Raw genomic sequence first — 25,316 nt, 5'->3', positions numbered from 1 at the left:
AGGTGCACCATGTAACTTAGGAGGAACTAATGACAGAAATGGGATATGCATAACTATATTATCAATGGTTTATAAACAGGGGTGCACATAACTGGTAAAATAAAAAGTGCGCACCAGACACTGCTCTAAAAGGCAGTGGATGAAATTATGTTCCAACATGGTTACCTAATGTACTACAACATATAGGATTTCTCTATGGATCATTGGTAAGATAATTATTACAAACGTGTTAACATGATGTGTGTTGTTAGCAGTGATGCAACAGTCACTGGCCATATTGGACAATTTAAAGCGATGGTTAACTTTAAAATGAAAATTTTGTAATAAAAAAAAAACACACAGCAGATGGTGACCATTGACTTCCATAGTAGGAAAAAAATATTTTGGAAGTATTGTGATAAATGATGAAGAAAATATTTCGATAAATAATGGTAAGCACACAGTTGAAGGTACCCATTAAATTCCATTATATATTTTTTATTCCTACTGTGGAAGTCTATGGTCACTATCTGCTCTGCTGTGTGTTTACCATCATTTCTCAAAATATCTTCTTTTGTGTTCATCAGAAAAAAGAAATTTATACAGGTTTAGAATAACATGAGGATGAGTAAATGATGACAGAATTTTCATTTTAATGTGAACTATCCCTTTAAATATTTAAGATTTCAATATTTTACTCGCAACGTTTTTACATTTCCATTTACAACCCGAGGGTTTGTTCCCAAAATGGAAATGGTCTATGTTTCAGCCTGTATCAGATTAAGATACAACATTTGAGGAACAATTCATTATTCTGAGATTGGAAATGGAAGTTTCTGAGTTTGTGGGTTTTTTTTAGTCTGGACCTGCAAAACGTAACTAACGTCAATGGCAGAACTTGGCAGCCTTAACCCTAGCAAAAAGAATTAACTAGCATAGCGCTAACTCGGCAGTCACAACTTAGTTTTTGCATTGTAACAATATTGTATCCAAATCTCCAAAGTTAAGGTCATTTATTGTCATATATGTTGTAAGTACCATGTATTAATACAATAAAAACCTCCTTAAATACTTTTCCACAGACTACTGTATATACATTTGACATCATTGCTATATACACAAATGATAAACACATGTATTACAAAGATAAGAAATAATTGCTTGACAATAAGTGACCAGTTGCAAAGGTGGCATTATAAAGTGTTATTATGCATTAATGTGTGTTGAACAGTCTTATGGCAATGGGGTCAAACTATTTTTAAAACTATTCTACATTTTGAACAAAATAGTACAAAATCTGAGGAACCCCAGGTGAAAAAGTAGTACACTTCCATAGTGTACTTAAAGTGCTTTATTTTCGCACACTAAAATTGTACTTAATATACTAAAAATTCCACTTTAGTACTTCTTGAGATGTTCTTAAGATCATCTAAGTGTACTTCACTGTGCTATTTTGAGACACCATAAATATGAACTAAAATGTGCTAAAAATGTATTTAGGTACCACTTGTAGTAAACTTGAACCCATCTTTGTATGAAAGTGTTAATACATTTTTAAATACAGAGATAGTATGTTAGAAGTGCATTTTAGTTCATATTCATGGTGTCTCAAAATAGCACAAATAAGTACACTTAGATAATCTTAAAGATTTGTAGTATTTTAAGTACAAAATTAGTGTGCGAAACTAAAGCACTTTAAGTACACTATGGAAGTGTACTACTTTTTCACCTGGGACCTAATGGTCAATCTTTCTCATGCAGCTACAATGAATAAAAAAAAACATTATAGCAATATAACACACTGTATCATGATTGGTCCATACAGTATGAGTAGTGTGCGTATCCAAGTTTCCACAAACCCTATATTGTTTTGTCTGTTGAAAATCTTGTCACAGTTCTAGTTTTTTCTTTGTGATGATGAGAGGAATAAAGATTCAAGTCAGACAGAAGTTGTGGATCCGGTTCACAAAACTGGTCTGAATAATTTGCTGGCAGATTAGACTGACCTAATTTTCAAGGTTACTTACTTATTAATCTGCTTAATAATGACTTTTAGGTGTTTCTTTAGCCTGACACCATTACTGTACATTACGTGCCAGTTTGAAATGTTAAAATGAGACTGGATGGATTTATATCTATTTTTAATTGATCTAAAATCTTTACCAATATGATAAAAATGCTCAGAAAACTCTGATATAGTTACTAGTTTGAAGCAACCAGTTAATATATGTTAACTTTAAGGGAGAAGATTTGAATTTAATAGATTTTGATTTTAAACATTTGAAGTGTCTGTACAATTGTTTTCATTCATCACTGTATAAATATGGGGCAGAGGGAGGGGGGTTGTAATTGCTAGTTTTGATTATTGGGGGAGGGGTCAGCTCCCCATCCCCCCAAAACTACCCACCTGGCTTACCTGGCTGTAAAGAATAACACTGAAGTTGATTCTTGTCTGTTGTTTAGGGTTGGGGTGTTTATAGACAGTGGTTTTTAGTTATTTGTTATTATACTGTAGTTATTAAGACTGTGTTTTGATGTTAGGGAAAACTTTTAGATGTCTTGGTTTCCTTTGCTATTAATTGGAGGAGAAAATTTGTAAGAAACATAAATATAATATAATTTTGTAAAAAAATTAAAGTGTGCAAAACAAAGAGATAATAAACACAAAGTGGCAGATTGATAATACGGGGCCTTGAGGACATCCGGAGCCACAGCTGTTTCCGCAAAGCTCTGTTTACCCAGGTGGCTAAACCGTCACGTAAATTCAAGCAAGCTGTGGCTAACAGCACTGTGGATCACATCTACATTATAAACAAATAAAAAATCTAACACTTTGGCCCAATGTCATTTTGTTTTATATACTTTAATATTAACCTGAAATGAGCCCGTGTAAAAAGTTACGACGATCATTGGAAATCATACTGAATGTGTTACAATTATAGATTACAATACGTATAGTGTCATGTTTTCGTTGTAATGGCCAAACTGAAGTTGCAACGAACTTCCTGCCATATGTTAACAATTCCAGCCTTATTTCCAAAGTCTCCGCATCTGCTAAGAGAGGAACAACAAACAGGAAACGCTTATGCGTTGAAATTGACAGACATACGGCTCCACCACTCAAAGCGCGAGGGGTCGAATCACACAGCCAATCGCGTCGAAGAAGAAAGGCGGGTCTTCCGCCTACGTGACGCAAATTTCACTGGCACTCTACGAAGCCCCACCTTTTGTGTTTCCCGCACCGTCAATCAAAAATAAGAAAAAAATCGACTCGAATCTCCGATCACAGCCCGCCTTTGATTAAAACAATCATGTTTGGAGTTTAAATGAAAAGATAAACCTCCGATTTTTTACCTTTTCACGCTATGACTGGTACGTAACACTTAGCCCGATCGAAGCACAGCACCGCCGGTGAGTTTGGAGAGCCATTAGCAAAGCGAGCTAGCTCAGTTGTTTAATCTTTCTCAGCGGCGACGCTAACCGTTAGCCAGCTAGCCTTTACTTTAACAAAATAAACATTTCTAAAGCTGTTGCTCGGGCAACGGAAAAGCCAAAAGAACCGCCTGGTTCGTTTGAATTCCAGGCGGTTTGGTGTTTAATCTCCGCCTTTTCGAGGTGGGAGTTCGTTGAGCATGAATTTGTTTTGAGTTTTTTCTCTCGCTGTGTCTCCTTAGCCCCAGAACAGCCAGCGAAACAGCAGGAAATGGCTGCCTTGGACGTGGACAGCAGTCAGAGTGACTTTCTGCAGACCGCCAGCGGCGCCCAGGACCAGGTATTAAATCCCCCTTTTGGTTTCTCGCTTTCCCGTCGCTGAGGGGTTGCAAGGGGTTGTGATGTTTTGGTCAAGTTCACACGTTTTAAAAATAGGGGAAAAGTCGAACACTTCCTGTGAGCCTTCGGCTTGTACGGCCACCCACTTTCTTACCCTTTTAAACCCGCCCATTGTGGGTCGGATAGACTCGCCACCGTCGCCTTGCCCGCTTTACCTGCGGTGATCCCGGGTCACCCCCACGATAGGGGAGGACCCCTCCACCGGGGAAAAGCCTCCACCCCTACCCAGGCTGATACAGATCCTCCACAGCTCCACCATCCCCCCTGGAGCGACTACGTGCTCGGAGCTGGCAAAAACCGAGCTCTTTGTTACAAATATTTGACTTAAAAAATATTTTTTTTGCCTTTAGCGAAGATGCATAGCTGTTAAACGACGCCATTGTTTGCGATAAAACAAAGAAATAAAAGCCTGTGTGGCAACCATTAACAATAAAGATCATGCAATAATGAGATTATTTTTTCTATATAGATTTGTTGAACTTTTTTTAATTTAAAAATTACCACAAAGACCGGTTAAATTATGAATTGTATCCATTGCTTTCTTTAATTCTGAAATTACTATTGGTCTTTCCTTTTTACAATGGTTTGCATATTTTACGAATCATATTAATGTGCCCAAATGTCATGGGTTCGATTTCCAGGGAACATGCATGCTGAAAAAATGTATACCTTGAATGCACTGCAAGTAATTTTGGATAAAAAGTCTGCCTGATGCATAAATGTAAATGTTTTCGCCACTTACAACAGACCACAGACCTCACAGCAATCCAGTTGACGGGCTCCTCTGATCGGTGGGAGGTTCTAACACCCGTTAGTTCAGCGAAAGACGATACAACGGTAGTGCATGTATCCAGCGGAGGACTCCTGAGCAGCAATGGGCAATATGTGGTGCCACTACAGACTATGGCCGGGCAGACCCAGCCCATTTTTGTTACAGCTGGTGTAGATGGCACCAGTGCCAATGGGGTGCAGTACCAGGTCATACCGCAGCTCCAGGGGACGGATGGGGCGTCATTAAGCTATGCAGCACACACTGCAGACGGAGGCACCCTGGGAGACATTGCTATCCTTCCGGATGGAACGCAAGGAATCGCCACCAGTGCTAATGACCTCCAGGGCCTACTCAGTCAAGCAGGGCATGTACAACAGATTCCTACCGTCTCACTGGCCGGCTCAGGGTTTGGTGCGCAGGGCCAGGTTGTCGCTAACATGGGGCTGCCAGGCAATATCACGTTGGTGCCGTTAAATAGCTTGAGTAACATGGATCTCGAGTCCCTGGGATTGGCTGGCGCTCAGACCATTGCAACAAGTGTAACGGCAGATGGCCAGCTCATCATGACCGGTCCCACCACTGCAACAAGTGAGAACCAGGGTGAAAACGGAGGTGGAAAATGTGCCGAGCACCTCAACGCCAACAATGCTAATGCCTTCGTGCCAACGACCACCTCTTCTACAACGACGTCGCTGCCCGAAACAATAGACGGGACCGGAGTTCTCACGCAAGCTACTGCCGTGTCCGCCGGCCAGCAGGATCCGTCCTACATCCAGCAGAACCACAATGCTGGCACCGAACCGGTAGTGCAACTTTTACCTGCACAGTCGGCAGATGGATCAGCGCAGACACTACAAAGCGTGCAGCTGCTGAATGCTGGTACATTTCTAATTCAAGCCCAAACCGTCTCTCCCACCGGGCAAATCCAGTGGCAGACCTTCCAGGTCCAGGGAGTTCAGAACCTGCAAAATCTACAGCTGCCGACTGCTGGTGGGGTCTCGTCCCCTCAGATAACCCTTGCCCCGGTGCAGACCCTTTCTCTTGGGCAGTCTGGTACCACGGGGGGAGTTGGTCAGATCCCGAATCTTCAGACAGTTACAGTCAACTCTGTTGGTCAGTACCAGCAAGATGATAACACAGAAGGCCACTCGGGTATGCAGGAATACACACATGCACTTTTAATCACATAATACATAATAATGTTATTTGTATGTATGTTAATTGTATACGCTCTTTCTTTTTTGCAGATATTCATATTAAAGAAGAGCCTGAGTCAGACGATTGGCCAAATTCCACACTGAACCCCAGTGATTTGTCACATCTTCGTGTGCGGTTGGTTGAGGAGGATATGGATGGGGCAGGGCAAGAGGGAAAGAGGCTGCGTAGGGTAGCCTGCACGTGTCCTAACTGCAAAGAGGCTGGAGGAAGGTAATGCACACTTGTTCATGCAAAACCACAGATTTTAACAGCCAGATTAACTCGTCCCTATAATTCTGTATATGTGTGTTCCCATTTCAGAGGTTCAGGTATGGGGAAAAAGAAACAACACATTTGTCATATCCCAGGGTGCGGTAAGGTGTACGGTAAGACATCTCACCTGCGAGCTCACCTGCGCTGGCACTCAGGAGAGCGACCCTTCATTTGCTCATGGAGTTACTGCGGAAAGCGGTTCACCCGCAGCGACGAACTCCAGCGTCACCGCAGAACACACACAGGTACAGATACGCTGGAATATTTCGGACAATACAAGCATTCACACCGAAGGGTTCATACAGTTTTTATGTCATGCATGAGAAAGCCGTACAAGTATAAACTGGTTTACTCTCGTATTGGCTTTCCGTAGAGCGTGTGAGAATGTTCCCCTATGGAAAAAGAGCAAAGTCTGCTGGTTGCACTCGTCTTTCTTTCTCTAATTGGCTGTTTCTCATTGCTGCCTTTAGTCAGATAGTGTGCGCACTTGATGATTGGTTAAGTCTAGTCCACAATTTAGGGCTCTCTGTTGCAAACATTAAAGAGGGGGGCAATATTATTCTTTTAATCATTGTTTCAAGCTATTTGATTTGTTTTTCAGGAGAGAAGAAATTTGTGTGTCCAGAGTGCTCAAAACGTTTCATGCGCAGCGACCATTTGGCCAAACACATTAAAACTCACCAGAACAAAAAAGGGCTAAACACCAACGCTGTGGCTGGTCAGACAGACGGTGCACCCCCCTCGGACACCATCATCACGGGGGGTGGAGCCACACTTATCCTGACCAATCTGCAACAGGCTGGCGCCCAGGACCTCCTTTCAAACTCCGACCTCCCGCTCCAGCTGGTCACTGTGTCTGCCAGTGAAGTTATGGAGTGAACGCAATCCCGCCCACTTTCACAGCTCGTCTGCTTTTCACTATCAATTTTTATATATATGATAAATATATATATATATTATAAATATATATATTTTAAAAATGACTTATCCATTTAAGTTCAATAGCAGTCTTTTGTACGAGCAAGGCAAAAAAATGACATTAAATGTGGTTCCAGTTTCCACGCATACACATACACGCAAGCATCTACGTGCTCATGTGAACTCGCTCTCGTACAAACAAAAAGACATACACGGAAATGCCTTATTTTGTATCATAACCTGTAGTATAAAATGCTGGAGTTGCATGTGTTTTTACTTTTGCTCATGTATTTGTTCAGGGGCCGAGCATTTGAGAGAGTGTTTTGTGAATTGGACGTTATGGTACACGGAAAGCCAGGATATGTGCGTGTTTGAGTGAGTGATGTCAGGGAGGCTCTGTGAGAATGTTGGCAGGAGGAGGACACGGTCCGCTGCGAGGGAAACTTACTCATGATCTGTCCATTTTAATCCCATTCCCTCTCAGCTGGCCTTCGTCCAATTGTGTCTTCGCTCTGCATTTATTTTATTTGATGTCATGTTATTGGTCTTTGCGCTCTTGGTCTTGTCCTCCGGATCATGTTGGAGGGATTTTCTGTGTCTGCCACCCACGTGCAACTCAAACAAGACATCAGGCAGCGAATGCAAACACAATCGTGTAATAAACTTTCTTTTCTTGTATCGTTCTTATTGCTCTTCAGATTATACCTATAACATTCATAACGTCTCTTCTTCCGTTTCTTTTTGTTTTCTTCAGCCCCAAGCTGTTTATAGCCACAATTTATGTAGTCTAATATTGATTCTGTTGTATCAAAGACTCCTCATTTTGATTACTTTTTAAACATGTAAAATTTGATGTTACTTTTGTACAACTTCTTTCTTTAAATGGAACACAATTAAAGACAGAAACCTTCCTACGACTATTCATAACTAAATGTGTGTATCCAAATAATTCATTTTTGTGTTAATGTGTGTGTGTGTGTGTGTGCGTGGTGAAAACAAAATATCTTAACACTACTGTTCAAATACAAAATTTATATATTAATGGTAAGTGGCGGCTGGTAATGAATTGTTTTGGGGAGGGAGGCATCAAACTTCCAAGTTTTGCATTCAGATAACTTGACAGAACACTTGTCAAACGTTTAGGGGTGGTTTCCCAGACAGGGATTATTTTAAACCAGGATTAGGCCTTAGTTTAATAAGGAAATATTGCTAGTTTTAACACACATGCCTTACTAAAAATATTACTTGTGTGCATTTAGAGAAAACAAAGGGAACTGATGTATTTTAAGATATGGCAGTGCAAATTGTTTTCAGTTTGGACAGCTCTTAAATTTATTTTAGTCTAGGACTAGTCTAATCCCTGTCTGGGAAACCGCCACTTTCTGTCGTTATGAAATTAAACCCGAGGGTGGCGCTGTAATGTTGATTGGCAGGCTCTATCATATTGAGGTTATCTTCTACACATAATGTAGTATTAAAGCATTTGAATGTTAATTTAAAGTATCACGAGTTGTGAAAAATTTAGAAGATGAAAACAAAGCTCTATAAATTCTCACTAAGTGCCTTGGGAGCTTGGTTATTTAGCAAAAACACAACATTATTAAAATATTTTTTATATTTATCTTTTGTAGGTTGTTCTTTTGCAATTGTTTGTCTTTATGTAATGTAAACACTTTGTGTTTCTCGTTCATTTCAAAGTTTTCACAAGAACATGTTTTAGCTAAATGTTTTATGCTTTCACTAATTTCATAAGAAATTATTTTGTCGAGTATGTTTTATGTAAATTCAGGGATCTCGTGTATTAAAAAGCGCCGCTGATATTGAAACACCTAACGTTACACGAAAGTTAACTATGATTTAATTATAGTAAAATTGTAATAATAATTATAATAATAAAATTGGTTTGGCTACAATGTATAACCAGTTTTACTATAAATACCATGGCAAAAATAGCATTTATTTGTAGTAAAACCATGGTCGTAGTAAAAACATTGATTTCACATTCTCTATTATATGGCCTTATTCAGTCAGTATTAAAGATAAAAAAAATAAGTTATTTTTCACAGAATATTATTTGTGCTATATAGGATGATTGTATGCAGAAAACAGCAAATCACAAAAATTAAACATGCGCAATAGTTTATAGTTGTGGCTAGAAGGAATACAGCTACGGTCGAAATCTCGCCGGATGAGCGCTGTTTTCATTCTAATCCTACCCACAAATCTAACCCTAAACCAAAACCTTTACGATATTAAGGCCGTAGTTGTGTTTATATCTAGCAAGAACCGCTGTTTTCATCCGTATCCAAACCTAACCCTAAACCCAACATCTCGCGAGTTTTGGCCTTAGTTGTATCCTCTCTAGCCAGAACCGCATTTGTCATACGGCAGAAGGTCTGCGCAGGCGCAGCATCTCGTGAAGTCGAAAAAACCTATCAAAGCGGGCCAAAATAGGGCTCGCGGGTGACTTGGCACAGCCGGGCACTTTTATCCGGCCCGCAAAGCAGTTTACAATTATATTAAACAATGTAGAATTTTGGTCTCTTTGACTCATTTGATGCAATACAATCAACGTCCACAAGATGTCGCTAGCGCTGAAAAACTCGACTGGAAAATTAGCGCGCGGCAACAAAAAAGAAAAATAAACACTGAATGTTGCGTGTTTAAAACAAAATGGACAGCATAAATACCTCACCAACATCAGACAGAAGCCGGTATGTGTTATTTGCCATGTTTAAAGACCAAACACTGCTTACTTCTGTTCTTAACATCATGTTGATATGTAATTTATTATCTAGCAAAGCCTATTTAGTGATTTGCCCTTAAGAAAATAAAGCATGCTTTAACTACATTAAGCATATTTATTATTAGTTGTAACCACAAATTTAGCTTTTAAAAAATAATTTTCTGTAAAGCATCTTTTATTTTGCTGTTCAGTCAAATAATAATAAGTCAATAAAGATGGGGTGTAAAGGTAAGGGTCCACTATAAATAAAAGTAAATAAAAGAAATGTGCCCTAAATTTTAAGATAAATAATGTTATTGTTAATTGTAATTTCTTGGTTAATCCATTTACAACAAAAGTTAGCATACTTATATGTGTACACAGTATACTTAACCTTACGCCCCATTCAGACAGCCAGTGACAAGCAGTAGCAGATCAATGGAAACCGGGCGACTTCCGGCGGCACGAGCGAAAGTGACCGTTGGCGACCGAATGGGCGTGTCCAGCGACGCCAGAAAGTTTAGAAGTTTAACTTTATGCAAATGTCAAGCGAATTTCGGGAGCGACTACCAATGAGAACCAAGCAGTGGAGTTCACATCCTTCTCTCGTCAGTTACTGGCGTGGATGTTACTCATTTGTTTTTGACAAGCAGATTTAGAAACGCCTCATTGAAAGACGCGTTTCAATGAGTCTGGCTGTCTGAATGCGGCTTTAAAATACTTTAAGAAAATAATTAATGCACCTATTTCATTGCTAAAAACAACATTATTTTGTGTATTTGGTATAACACAATGTGTTTGCGTAGTTTATGGTTAAAAAACACATTATTTTCCACATACCGTACATATTTGTAGCTCCAAATTTCACTCTCTCCCTAAAACGCACGGATTTGAAAAGCAATGTGTCCCTGATTGGCCAAGCTAATCTCTACGTGGTGATTGGCCTGAATACCTCTGACATCATTCGGAAACGTGACGCTCCTTACCATGTTTAAAAGATTCGGTCACAATGCAATGCTTACAGGAGTTATCTTACAATCTGTAAGTCCGAAGCGGGAGGATTTATGATAATGTCGGCCTTTACTACATCAGCAATCCCAGGGATCAAACTGTTGCCTACAATCTGTGTGTTTGTTGAAGTCCAAGAAAACAGATTCACGTTGGAGACGGTAACTCGTGTCATCTTTACTTTGGGGTTTGTACCTTTTACATATCGTTAACATGTACTAATCCACACTTACACACCAAAGGAAATTAAAAAACGTGAATCGGACAATAGGTGCTCTTTAATAGTACTTTTAATCAATGCACTATGCCTTCATCATCTTAAAATAGTCTTAATTTGTTTCAATATTGACTGCGCATCATATCTAAGCTATACCACTTGATGTGTCTGGGTATCAAGTTGCACAGTGCATGTATGCCAACATGATACCTTTGAAGGTATTTCAATTGCACGCTCAGGTTTCATTAACACCAGTTGTGAGTTTCTTACAGGCACACGCACAACACAGGTACAGGTACAAAATGGCCATTGATCCTGTTGCCATAGTGACCTGACTGACCTACAGGAGGGTTTCAGTTTCCCACAACTGAAGACAGCAGATAACTCCCAGTATATATGTGCACATGAAGACTTTTCGTGGTGGAAAGGTAATGATAATATTTTGACAGCAAGATCAGACTCAGAGAGACGCAAGTCTGGTAGAGGTAAATATTCACTCCCTTCCAGTTTGACACTGAAATTGCATGGTGTTTTTTGACGGAAACATCTTCAACATCAACTTTGTCTTTGTCAGCATGGCAGAGCCTGGTGTCCGACTTCCTTTGGAGCAGGTGAAAATGAGCGCTGTCTCTGATGAACGTGTGGACTTCCTTAGAGAACAGGCCTTCAGTGTTCTACGGGTCAAAACGGACAAGTGGAACCGTTTTATCGGTCTGGAGGAGAACCAAAGAACCCTCATTGACTTCCTGGACCAGAGCTGGCGAGAGTATTTGATTTTGTTCATGGGACCGGGAGGAACACTGCATGCAGGAGATGAACAGGTGAGTATATACCACCAACGCACACAGACATTCTTCCATGTTGTCCTGCTTTCCGAACAAAAAAAAAAACAGATTATCTGACTTTGTTCTACATGTTGCAAGTGTTTCTCATGTTTGGTGAACTGATCGGCTTTTGGTATTCGAAATAAGTTATCACTTGTTTCGAGTGCTTTCGCTTCTGAAAGCACTACATCCGTCTTTTCGCCCCATAAGAGCTACTCTTCCTGGAAGACCAAGCATCTGTGTGTGCTTAAGAAAAGAAAAGGTGTCATCTCCAAAACCTCATTTAGATCCCAGCTCTGGCTCGGAGAGGTTCCTGCGCAACCCATGGATTTTGCTCCTGTGATCATCTCGCAGGTAACTGGAATGAAGAAGTTAAAGTTGTATATTATGATGTCATTCAATCTGCAAATTAACCATGGTTTTACTACAGAATGGCGACTACACAGTTTAACCATGGTATAAGCAGTATAATAGACTCCGGTCCTTTGAATAATTCAAAGGACCAGAGTCTATTATACTGCTTTTACCACGGTTACATTGTTTACACAAAAACATTGCTCTGGTGTCTATTTTTAAGACATTTGACAGGTTTACAGAAAAATAATCAACACCCATTTCTCAACCAATCAGTATAAAGCATTCAACAGCCCTGTGGTATAACACAAATTAACCAATACTCCCCAAATCACAGTTACTACGCTTTTACTATAATAAAAACCTTGGCTAATTTAATAGACACTAGGAAAACTTTTAAATCATGCAGTTTTACAAGTGTAGAGTTTTCATGTAGGTGTTGGTCTCCATCCTTGGATGTCCACTGAATCAGTCTGCCTGGCCTCGGGTAGTCGGTCAGGATGTTTGCAGACACCTTGAGCATCTGCAAGGTCAAGCAGTCACACTGAGAGGACGAGCTCAAGGTCAAATCCTTCTGCCCCTGCCGCTGTGTGTGGAAAGAAAAGACCAAGAACAGCTCAGGTATGATTGAGTGGATGTCAGTTCATCATCCTTAGCTTTAACATTAGAAAAGTTTATAAAAGCCTGTAACATTTGTTTGTTTGTGTGTGTGTGTGTGTGTGTGTGTGTTTGTGTGTGTAGCTCGGATTTGTGTCTGATAGACAGGGCATTATTGTACTCAATTGAGACCATGGTGATTCAGTGGTGTCAGCTGATGGGCTCTGTGCTGCAGCAGGACTCTTCTAAGCTCCTGCACGACGGGGACCACCCGGGCCCCACGGTGGAGCTCAGTTTCTGGGCTAAGCAGAAAGCAAATTTATTAGGAATCCAGAAACAGGTGGAAATGAAGAGCAATTATGTGTGTCTTTTGTGTATTTTTACATTACTGAAACTAAATGTGCATTGTGTTTTTGTATCTTTTTAGTAAAAGTTGAAAAAAGAAACTTAAAGGATTAGTCCATTTTCTTAAAAAAAAAAACAATCCAGATAATTTACTCCCCACCATGTCATCCAAAATGTTGATGTCTTTCTTTGTTCAGTCGAGAAGAAATTATGTTTAAAAAAAAAATATTCCAGGATTTTTCTCATTTTAATGGACTTTAATAGATCCCAACACTTAAGAGTTTTTATACAGTTTAAAATTGCAGTTTCAAAGACTCTAAACGAGGCATAAGGGTGTTATCTAGTGAAATGATTTTCATTTTTGGCAAGAAAAATAAAAAATATGCACTTTTAAACCACAACTTCTCATCTTCCTCCGTTCGTATGACAAGCCATTGCGACCTCACGTAATACGTCATCACGTCAAGAGGTCATGGATGACGTATCGAAACTACGCCCCAGTGTTTACAAGTGTGGAGAAAGAGGACCGTTCTGACATTGTTGTATGTTGAATGATACTAATTAATGTCTTTGTGTCAGTTTATTGTTTAAAATGGTTTGCAAATGTGCGTTTCATATATATAACACGTGACCTTTCGACAACATTACGCAATTACGTAAGGTCGCGCTGGCTTGTCATACGAACGGAGGAAGATGAGAAGTTGTGGTTTAAAAGTGCATATTTTTATTTTTCTTGCCAACAATGACAATCGTTTCGCTAAATAAGACCCTTATGCCTCATTTGGGATCATTTAGAGTCCTTTAAACTGCAATTTTAAACTGCATTAAAACTGTTAAGTGTTGTCCATTAAAATGAGAAAAATCCTGGAATGTTTTTCTCAAAAAACATAATTTCTTCTCGACTGAACAAAGAAAGACATCAGCAGTTTGGATGACATGATGGTGAGTAAATTATCTGGATTTTTTTTAAGAAAATGGACTAATCCTTTAATGTGTGATATATTACATTGTATAGACTGTAACTGAATCCAGCTTTATGTGTGTAGCTGCAGAACCCAAAGGTTGATCAGGTGCTCGAAATTTTGCAGAGGATAAACAGCAGTTATTACGCTCCTTTCTTCGACATAATTCAGAAAGTCAATCACGGTAATCACAGCTTCTGAAATGTATTCACACACTCTTTTTTTATGTATAATGCATGATTTGCATGTGGTGATATATGACATGCTTACTATGTAGCGGTGGTGGAGGCTGAGGACATAGATCTGCACTTGCGTACATTGCGGCGACCCATAGCTGCATTTGAAGAACGGATCTTCACCGATCTGGAACGTCTGATCCCCGCTCTGTTTCACACATTTTCTCTCATCTGGACACATTCACGCTTCTACTGTCACCCTACACGCATTGTCATTTTGCTTACCGAGTTTTGCAACCTGCTCATAGAGAAGGTGCGTATTTTATGTGAATTCCTTAATGTTAGAAGTATAAAATTTGAATGAAAAGGAAACAAAAAAGGATTTTATCTTGTGTGTGTGGTTCTGCAGGCATCTCTGTATCTGATTCCTGAGGAGCTCTTCAAAATGGAATTAGAGGAGGGTGTGGAAAGGGTTCGGAAAGCGATCCAGGTGTTTTGTGCGTTCAAGAGGAGTTTTCGGCAGCACAGGGACAAGCTGACACCCACTGGACCCTACGGCCGCCCAGGACACACAGTCAAACCCTGGGACTTCCCATCTGAGCTTGTGTTTCATCGCACTGACTGTATCATGAAGAGACTGCACATGATCGAGGTGTGTTTGTGTGTGCAATATTGAGAATTATCTGATAAAGATGAACGTAAGTTGAACGTAATCAAATATCACACTATTACACTAGGTTAGGTGAATAGAGTACCTGCACTGCAAATATGAATCTTACTTCCCCAGTACAAATAACTAAAATACTTTAAAATGACCTAAGATAAAAAGTTGTTTTCTTAAAAAATTTATAAAAAAAAAAGTATTTGCAGTCATTACAAAATTATGCATATTGAGTTTACTGTATGCTTAAAGTCGCCATGAAACTGAAGTATAGATTGCCTAATTTTCCCCGTTGTGACGTATATCCGAATGAAACCGGTGTCAGAATCCTGCCAGATCCTTGTTGGTATTTAGATCTAGTTTAGCATGGCAGGGTTCCGACAGTACATATGTTCTATGTGGGAGATGCGTGGTTTAGTATTGGTTTATTCTGACCACGCATTTGCCGGGTCTCGTCACTTTTTCCCCGATCCCTTACTTGTGATTATTTTCCAGGTGTATGTAATTTGCTCTGTCCCTATTTATTGTCCTTGTGTTTGCTGTTCTGTGCACGTTCGTCTTGTCACATATCTTGTTGGTTGTAGTAAGTATAGTCAAGTCTAGTCATTGCCTGTTTTATGTTTTGAAAAGTTTATTGTTTGATTTGTTAAGTTTAGTGTTAGTTTAGCGTTGTGTCTTCCCTTGTCTTGTTTTGCCCCCTCATGGGTTTTGTTTTTCTGCTTTACCCTCTCTGTTAATAAATCCCTTTGTTGTCAAAATGTCTGCATTTGGGTTCGTGTCTTGTGTCCGCAAATCCTGACAACCGGCTTCTGAAATGCAATAAGGCAGGGGTTGATTTGAATTTGTCCATCAAGATCTGATTAGTACGGAGCCCCTAAGGGGACATAGAGCAAAAATTAAATAAAGTTTAGTTTCATGTGCTCACGTGAAACTTTCATGTGCTCACGTGAAACTTTCATGTGCTCACGTGAAACTTTCATGTGCTCACGTGAAACTTTCATGTGCTCACGTGAAACCTTCATGTGCTCACGTGAAACCTTCATGTGCTCACGTGAAACCTTCATGTGCAGAATTTTTTTTAAAAGTTTAGTTTCGTGTGCTCGCGTGAAACTATTGCGTGCTCGCGTGAAACTATCGCCCGTGCACGTGAAACTTTCGCTTTCACGCGCGATAGTTTCATGTGCTCGCGCGATAGCTTCACGTGAGCACATGAAACTAAACTATAGATTTTTTTACTCCAATGTCACCTTAGGGGCTCGGTAACAAATAATTAATTTAGGTTTCTTAAAGTTTTCAGAGAATCATTTATTTTAGATGACTCTTAATTCATATTTTTATTATTATTTTAATTTATTATTTTGGTTTTAATTACATTTAATATTTAATTGTATTATTTATAAAATAAATTATGAATTTGTTTCTTAAATTATTAATTTTTAAAAATTTAAATAAATTTTATTTAATATCTATTTTAATTATAGATGGCGGTATTCTTTAAAAAGGTCCTAATATGTATAATTTAGGTACAGATGTGTACCTGTGAGGTACCAGTATGTACCTTTGAGGTACTAATATGCACACTTTGGGTACATTGTGTACGTTTTTTTTAATCTAAAAGTATAGTAGTAGAAGTAGACAGAAAAGTAGGGAGGGTCATAAAAACAGGATCGTCATATGACCCTGGCCAGCATTTAACCTAGGGTCTCTGTGAACCTGTTGTATTTTTAAACAGTTTTTATTATTTATATGTTTTATTTTTATGTATCAGTTTTTATTATAATTTTCAATCATTCCCTTTTAAATATATTGTTTTTTGTTCTTTAAAACAATTTTATGTAAAGAACTTTGAATTAGCTTTGTGAATGAAATTTACTTAAAAATGTGACCCTGTCTGTAAATGAATTCATAATCTAATTATTAGATTAGACTGATTTCACAATGATTTCAATCTTTGACATGGGCTTAGTCAGTATTAAAGATATCAAGGTCATATTTTCACATAATGTTTTTTACATTATATAAGATGATTTTATGTAAAAATGGATTTTCACAGACTGGGTCACAAATACCGGTTTATCTATGATGTGTTTGTCTATATCAGGAGTTGTTTGCCTCAGCTCTTGACTTTCTGAAGTTGGAGCGGGTGGAATTGGGCGGCTCCAGAGGGAAAATTCTCAGTGAGATGGTGTACAGCATGAATGACGAATTCCTGGACAGCTGGAGAACTCTAAGAGAGAGCAAATATGATCCACTCGACTACAACAATAAAGTATTGATTGACACACCTACACAAATATATGCACTCACATATTTTACACATATTCATATAGAAATAATCTATTTCTGTTGTGTTTTAGGAGTTTGTGCGTGATTATAATCGATTAATGGAACAGTACAGAGATTTCGATCAGAGACTGGGAACAGTAATAAACCTGGCTTTCCAACATTCTCTGGGCTTAGAGTCTGCTTTTAAGGTAAAATGGGTGTTTGTAATCGTTCCTCTCTCTATCAAAATCTTTTGGAGTCCATGCTGTTTAAAATCTGTATGCACAGCTCCTGCAGATCTTTGGTGCTTTGTTGGAGAGGCCGAGGGTTCACCAACTTTTCGCACCAAACTATAATCAGCTGGTGGTGATGTTTCAAGAAGAGGTGGACCTCTGTCAACACATACTGGACACACAGAGAGAGAAGGTCTGTGAGGACACGAATTTGTTATTAATAGCAAACACTAAATCGCAAAAGCTGGGTTTTCATGTACTGGGTCACATACAGTATGGTGAACTTAATATATGGGTATTAGTACATGAAACTATTCTGGGATCTGGGCTGATTACAGAAAGGTTGCAGGATCTTTGATGGGATATCCTCTCTAATGTTTCTTGAAAGACGCTTTGAATCTTAAATAAAAAACATTTGCCGATTGACTTTTGACTTAGTGCTGCTGTTTGTGTTTTGTTTGTAGTTACGGACTGGCTGTCCCATTCTTGCTAAAAACATGCCATATGTTGCTGGTAACCTCAAATGGTCTCAAGAACTCAGAGAACGGATCTTGTCCAGCCGCAGTAAACTCAGCCAGCTTACGCATATGTAAATAAGCCCACCCCACACATACACACACCATTTTGATACTGGTACCATATTAAATAATGTAACATATGTTGTACCTGTATCACTGTAAACAAAATTGCAGCATAAAATTAAAACAACTTGTGTGTGTGTGTGTGTGTGTGTGTGTGTGTGTGTGTGTGTGTGCGTGTGTGCGTGTGTGCGTGTGTGTGTGCGCGTGTGTTAGGCCACTAGACAGTCCTGAAGCAAAGCAGGTGTTGCGGGTGTGTGAAGGTGTACTGGAGGTTCTGGATCAGCTCGATGAGGAAATCTACACTAATTGGAGCACTGGATTGGACGAATTGTGTCACGCCCATCTGAATGACCCATTGCTCTTATTGGATAAGGAGAGCAGACTGTACAGCGTGAACTTTAACCCTGCTGTAAGAACATATGTTTAATATTGTATTTATATAGAAACTTCTCATCCTTAAGCAAACCACTGTAAAAAAAATTGCACTTTATGTTTTAATATAAACAACTTGGATTTACAAGTCATTTCAACTTAGATTTTGAATCTTGACTGGTGAAGTTGCTGTTACTTTAACTGTAAAGTTAAAAATAACATAAGCTTATTAAACTTTATTTTATAAGTTACAGTAACTCATCACTTGTCAAAAAAAAAACAAAGTTGAAATGACTTGTAAATACAAGTGGATTATACTTAAAATTTAAGTGCAACTTAAAAAAATTAAAGTGTAGAGAATTGAACCCTTTTGGACACTTTTAAAGTCTTATGTCAATAAACCATCAATAGTGAGAATCTAAAAAAGCCAGGATGACCATCAACACCTCAGCATCTTGGCAGCAAGTTACACATATATAGATATACACAGGTCAAATATTTATGTTCTTTTTATGTGTTTACATTGTGTTGTGTGCATGCTGTAGTTGACATCGGTATTAAGGGAAGTTAAGTATCTTGGAATTTTGAAGAACGACAACATTCCCAAGGCAGCTGTGAGTCTGTACTCTAAACGGGAAACACTTCACATGGTAAGACATATGTGTCATTATGGTTGGCCAATATTTTAAGAAACCATGTTTTCTTTTAAAGGTGCAATGTGTAACTTTCAGAAGGATCTCTTGAAAGAAATGCAATATAATATACACATTTTATCAGTGGTGATATAGCCCTTACATAATGAACTGTTATGTTTTTTTTTACCTTTGTATGAGCCGTTTTTATATATACATACAACTAGATGGAAGTCGCCATTTTGTATTAGCATGTTTCTACAGTAGCCATAAAGAAACTAATGCAGAGTTCAGACTGCACGATTTTAGCCCTGATTTTGACTCGCCTAAGGCCAAAATCAAAGGCAAACCGAAGCTCGTGCACGCGAGTGACAATCACACAGTGTGAATTATCAAAGACGTGATCTGAGAGAATCGCAGACGAGTCGCCGACACCCGCGAGATATTTGGCATGCTAAATATCTGGACCTGTCAGCGATTCAAAATCATGATGTGTAAAATGTGTTTTGACTGAAAATAACATCGGCGATGACCTACAGCCAATGAGAGAGGAACATACAGGACAGCTGGAAGTTCGGGGAGGACCATTTCCTCCTTCGTAATCTTTATTTCTTTTTCTTCTTTCTGCTGCAAATGGCCGCACGTGCAATTTGTATGGTAAGCTTCTTGGGGCTGCCAATTTTAATAATAATCCCAGTCTCACGTGAGAACTCCGGTCTTGCACGCGTTCCCTCACATTGTTTCCTTCGCGTTTGGTTGTGAGACAGTTTGTGGACCGTAACAAAATTATCAGCTATTCTTCCTATGGTAAAGTCATGCAGTGTGAAGCCCCCTGTCACCAATCCATCAGGCAGTCTGAAACAGCAGCGACTGTACATTACCCCAGAAAGTCATGCAGTGTGAAAACATCTGTGACGCGACTAGTTTAAAAATCATGCACTCTGAACTTGGCATAACTGTTCTATAGATTGTGTTTTGTCACTACGTTGTCTCAGACGATGACATGTTTGTCCTGTGGCGGCTACCGTAGCTTCTCTATGCATTGTGAAAGGGAGGGGTGAGCTGTGGACTTAAGCCCGATTTTAAGTCGTGCGTAAGTTGCGTAGGCTATCCATAGCCTGTGCGTAGCTCTGCATAGCCTGAAGTGCACCTTGCAAAAATTTTAACAGCACGTCAGATCTACGCGGACCACAAGCGCTGTGATTGGTCCACCAGAACCCCTCCCGTCAGGTAAAAAAACTGCGTCATAGGTATTTCCGTTTGTGACGGTGAAAACAAAGATGAGCCAAGTTGAGGAGTGATTTAACTCAAACTGAAACATAAGTCGCTGTTTATTTACTTCCATCATTGCTGGTCTTCTCAAATTATACACAACAAGTTGCTGTTTCTTCTTCGTTTGTGGGTTAACTTGCTATGCTTCTTCTTCTTTGACGTTCGCGCTGCTACAGTGGTTACACGCGTGGTTACTGCCTACCAGCGGTTTGCGCGTGTGTTTGCACGTCGACGCGGACGACGATGCAAAAGTATAAATGAAAAACGACGCGGAACCTACGCCGTCGCGGCTATGCCGTAGGACCTACGCACAACTATAACGAGCCCTTTAGCCGTTGATTGCAATTCACAATTTCATATTTTGATCTTGCTAAAAACCTACACAGTTGATCTTTAAAAATTACTTCTCTTGTCAACTATGTTGTGTCCACTGTACTTTCTGTAGGCTGCGTAGAATCTGAACGATCCTAAACAAATGTTTCAATGAATAGACCAGATGGCTATATTAAACTGTTTTCCCAAACACTCATTGCCAGTCTCCGCACTTATCAGTCTAGTTTTGCACTGTAGATTTTCTCATTCTTTTGTTCTAATCTTTGTGTGTTTTGGTGTTTTTAGTACACAAGCACTTTGTCCCAGATCTGTCAGTGGTACAATAAGCTACACAGCACAATTCTCACAGTTGAGCTTCGATTGGTTGAGTCTGAGCTGGAAGAAGTAAGGCGGACGCTGAGGCCAGCATTAAAAGAAATGCAGTGGAGTGATGAAGACCTTTCTGACTACATCAAAAGGTGACACAAGTGGCACACAAAATGTATTTGTTTATATCAGGTTTAGAAAATTTGAGTTTACTTGTGACCCTAGTAGGGGTGACCCCGAATAGTCAAAGATTCGATGCTTCGATAGAAGAAGCCTGATTCGATTACCAATCTCAAGGTCGAATAGCTGCAGATGTTTTATGAAATGAGGATCATTAAATTTTGGCTATATAAGAGTGCGTTTTATCTGATTTCACATATAACAGCTTTCTCACAATATATTAACATACAGCTTATTATCATTATGATTTACTATGCAAATAAAATGTGAAAAAGTAGCTTTCAATATATATTTTTAAAGTGCATTATTAAATCCAACAACCATCATGAAAAGGCTACACGTCAATATGGTAAGAGGTTTTTAGTTTAATAAACCATAGCGATGCAGTTGTCTCTGTGTTTCTGCAGTTAAAAAGACTAAGCTGTCAATTCTGGCTATACTGCCCTAGAAAGGTAGCCTGGTTAGCCAGACCTACATCAAGATGTAAGGTCTGGCAACTCTTCACACAAACGGCTCAATGCAAGGGGCGGGATATAAGGTTGTCCCTCAAAATGCCTCTGCACGCAATAGGATAGCGCTATGACGGATCAGAGCAACGAAGAAGGTGACGTAGTTACCGTAACCAGTCGGCAAAACTCCAAACACATCTTTCTTGCTTAAAAAGGACTTCAGTAGGGTTTATTTGCTCTTCTCTCAAAGAAAAACATAAGTCTAAGTCCTCCAGAGTCGCGGCCAAAGCCGCTTCAAAAGATAGCTGTTCGCCAGCAGCAGCAGCCATTCTCTGTTTTCAAGTAGGAACCGTTGCAGCTCTGTCGTCATCATGTTAAGCCCGCCCCACAGACGCTACACACGATGTGATTGGCCTGACCAAATTTTGGTTTTTGGACCGGTTAAGTGTATTGAGAGTGCCTAGACTAAACCAACATTATCTGTCTGCACAAGCGGAGGCTGCAGTTTCAGGACCGCAGTTTCAGGACCGCAGTTTTAGGACCGCAGTTTTAGGACCCTCGTTTTTTTTAACAGCGCCATCTAGCGAAACTGTAGCCTCTGGTGGTGCAGGCAGATGCTACTTGAAAAAAGTGCCACAAATGCATATTTTCACTCAATTTAAACTACTTTTAAAGTTTTAGATGTTTTTAAAGGTTTATTACACCCAAATACTGCTTTCTTTATTTAAATTAAATCTGATTTTTAGGAATGTTAAGTAATTATTGGCTCTACGTTGCATTATTTAATAACTAATCGAGTAAAATAAACAAGGAATCGTGTACTTTAGCCTTTTTAGTCAATCACATATTCAAGAACAGAGGGAATACACAAGGATGACTCTGGGGTAGATTTAAAATTTTTGTATTTATAAAATTATATATTGCAACAGTTGAATTTTAACACACACAAAAAAAAAATAGTGTAACACTTTACAATAAGGTTCATTAGTTAACATTAGTTAATGTATTAACTAACATGAACAAACCATAAGCAAAACATTTGTTACAGTATTTATTAACCTTAATCTTTAATTAAGCTAAATAAAGCGTTTAATTGTTTTTTCATGTTAGTTCACAATTCATTAACCAACTATCAAGTATTACTAATTGTTGAAATTAACATTAACAAATATTAATAAATGCTGTATAAGTGCAGTTTATTATTAGTCCATGCAATTAATGTAGTTAACTAATGTTAACTAATTAACCTTATTGTAAAGTGTTACCCAAATTTGTTAATGATGTGAACAACATAAGAACTGCATGGACAACGTCTTCACTGACTCCTAAGTGAGAGAAAGATAAAGAAATGAATGAAACCAGGAACATTTAGTTAAACATGTTCAACAACTCTTTAATTTTTGATTTCAAACTTTAAAGATTTTAGTCACCACAGAGCACACACATTATATACGGTACAAAATTATATCAATCTTCATACCAAGTAATGTTCATATTAGTATTGCATAGTGTTCATTACAGGATCAAAGGTTCTTGAAACATTCATGTCAATAAAGCACATCTGAGCAGATAAAAAATAATAATAGAGAGAGATAGATAAATATAAATATTAAATATTTAAAGCACACATTGTGATGTATGCAGCAGCAACTGGATGCTCTCCCCTCTTTTTTTCAATTGTTTGTCTATGATTCGATTAAATTCCTCCACTTCACTGAAATAGTACATAAAGAACATAATCACTGATTAACAAAAATGCTGTTAAAAAGTGGTACACAGTACAGTACAGTACAGTAAACAGTACATGACACAATCTAACACATGGTATTTTAACAGTCAATTATTATGATGGCCTACTGTTATGTCTGACTATAAAAATGTCACAAGTCTCAATCAACATTAAAACCACATCTAAATGAAGAGACATATTCATAACATGTATTGTGTGGTAACGTCAAAAAGGCTGACTGTGATCATGTGACAGTTAAAACATATTTATATTATTTTAACTAAAAAAAAAAACGAGTAACTAACTAACAAGTTTTTACAACCAGCGTAATACAGTTTTCGGTAACACTTTACAATAACAGTACATGAATAATCATGTACTAATACATAAATTAATAATTACTTTAATATGAAGTAATGATAAGTTAAGCCATGTACTAATCAATAACTAACCATAACTATGTCATGAGTCATATGAATTCATGCATGAATTACAGCCACCTTAACTACACATTAATACATGTTTGTTAGTTAATGCATTAATTAACACTTTGGGTAACCGAAATCAAACATGCTCTAGAACAGTGGTTCCCAACGGTTTGCAGGATCTGATGCTTTGTTTGAGGTCAAATAAAGATGCATAAAATGTTCCACTTATAATTTTAGAAACAAAAGATATTTTTCAAATTCATGTGCTCACAATACCAAGATAGCAGGTAGTCAAAGTATTTTATTATGTAAGATAATTGTTCTCTTATTTTTGTGTGCTTGTCAATGTAGATTGCAAAATCAAAAGGAAGGTGGATGTAAACGTTACGGCCTACAACAGGCTGTCCGCTCGTTACACTTGTGGTCTGCTGCTTTTGGCGCTGTCAAAATATTTCAGTTAAAATCATTCTGACTATTCCTCAGAAATGACAAACATGTTAACCAAAGTCACAATGCCAAATGTATAGTGTTCATATAAAGACCATCAAACCGTCAATCATACCAGTTTATTTGTGAAAGCTATTAAAATGTTATCTTGATGTTATTTTATTTATTGTTTAATTAATTTTTCGCATTGTATCAGGATCAGCGTTAAGCCAGGGGCGGATCTACGGGTGGATTGACAGCTTGCCCACCCAATCAGATTCATGGAAAACATTATGTTTTTTCATTCAAACCATAATTCTTCAACCATTTGAACTATCAAAAAATTAGAATTGCTCCTAAAGAAAACAAATTGCGCTTTTTTGCAATATATGGTTTATTACGGTAATGTCTTGCTTTCCGTCCACCAATCGCTGCTGTCATCTAGAGCGGAAGAGGCAGGTTTGAAGAGAGCGCGGTAGGTTAGATTGCACTGAGAAGCAGATTCGTGTGAACGTGTGGATCACTGCGGTAAAGAAAAGACTTCTAAATAAAAACGGTGTACACCAGCAACACTAAAGTTAACTCGCTCTTGATGGCTCGGGACTCGACGGCCTGACTGGACTGTTTAAGTTGATTTTCAATAAAGCAGTGTTGATATTTTTTGCTTCTGGGTCCTCTATGTTTCAGAACCAGTGCTTAGGTAAGCCACGGGCGTTTAGCTAAATAAATGCTCAATGCTTAAATAGTTCATCGTAAATCGTTGTAATATGCTTATGACTTGCGAATGTTATGCTTATTTAATTGAAATAAACCAAGCTTAATGGCGTATGCTGCCTGCATATCCGACCTCCGGAGGATGCAGCCTTCTGTTTGAGAGACGGTATACAGTTAGCTTGAATAACGTAATTCCATCTAAAATGTACAAAACTGACGGAAAAAACACAGTCATTTTATCTTCCCAATTAACGCAAGTTAAAAAAAGTATGTGAATTTTTCTGGCCCGCAGATGTATAGATGCCCACCTATCAAAAACACTTTCTGCCTCCGCCACTGGGTAACTTATATTTTTATTTGTTAATGTATGATAAGGTCATGACTTTTACTAAGGGGGCACATCATTACTAACTCATCGTTAACTACTCATAAACTAACATAAATTCATGATTTGTTAATGTATGATTAGGTCATGACTTTACTTGAGTGGGCACATCATTACTAACTCATCGTTAACTACTCATAAACTAACATAAATTCATGATTTGTTAATGTAT

At 38.5% G+C, this 25,316-nt stretch overlaps 2 protein-coding genes across 3 annotated transcripts in view; both read left to right on the top strand.

Moving 5' to 3' along the window:
* The first annotated feature begins 2,914 nt into the window (after positions 1-2,914).
* Positions 2,915-7,902, top strand: sp3b (Sp3b transcription factor). Of its 2 annotated transcripts, none has more exons than XM_065240258.2 (6): positions 2,915-3,351; positions 3,654-3,751; positions 4,558-5,734; positions 5,830-6,010; positions 6,101-6,297; positions 6,654-7,902. In XM_065240258.2, the coding sequence occupies exons 1-6, from the start codon at positions 3,345-3,347 to the stop codon at positions 6,929-6,931; spliced, it is 1,938 nt and encodes a 645-aa protein (XP_065096330.1). In that variant the 5' UTR covers positions 2,915-3,344; the 3' UTR covers positions 6,932-7,902. The 2 variants fall into 2 exon arrangements, with proteins under 2 accessions (XP_065096330.1, XP_065096331.1); XM_065240259.2 differs by having other exon boundaries at positions 2,917-3,390.
* A 3,198-nt stretch (positions 7,903-11,100) lies between these two features.
* dnah9l (dynein, axonemal, heavy polypeptide 9 like) overlaps positions 11,101-25,316 on the top strand; it is a 69,558-nt gene continuing 55,342 nt past the window's right edge. The window contains exons 1-14 of the mRNA XM_073815272.1: positions 11,101-11,810; positions 11,955-12,098; positions 12,571-12,719; positions 12,840-13,056; positions 14,087-14,186; positions 14,280-14,491; positions 14,588-14,830; positions 16,941-17,108; positions 17,197-17,313; positions 17,393-17,530; positions 17,802-17,926; positions 18,132-18,327; positions 18,836-18,940; positions 20,813-20,985. Of these exons, the coding sequence (XP_073671373.1) occupies positions 11,445-11,810; positions 11,955-12,098; positions 12,571-12,719; positions 12,840-13,056; positions 14,087-14,186; positions 14,280-14,491; positions 14,588-14,830; positions 16,941-17,108; positions 17,197-17,313; positions 17,393-17,530; positions 17,802-17,926; positions 18,132-18,327; positions 18,836-18,940; positions 20,813-20,985 (2,453 nt within the window). The 5' untranslated portion in view covers positions 11,101-11,444. The remainder of the gene's footprint in view (positions 11,811-11,954; positions 12,099-12,570; positions 12,720-12,839; positions 13,057-14,086; positions 14,187-14,279; positions 14,492-14,587; positions 14,831-16,940; positions 17,109-17,196; positions 17,314-17,392; positions 17,531-17,801; positions 17,927-18,131; positions 18,328-18,835; positions 18,941-20,812; positions 20,986-25,316) is intronic.

Source organism: Paramisgurnus dabryanus, chromosome 7 (assembly GCF_030506205.2).
Source record: "Paramisgurnus dabryanus chromosome 7, PD_genome_1.1, whole genome shotgun sequence".
Lineage (NCBI taxonomy): Eukaryota > Metazoa > Chordata > Actinopteri > Cypriniformes > Cobitidae > Paramisgurnus > Paramisgurnus dabryanus.
The sequence above is the reverse complement of the archived record's forward strand: the minus strand, read 5'-3'. Positions and strand labels throughout refer to the sequence as shown.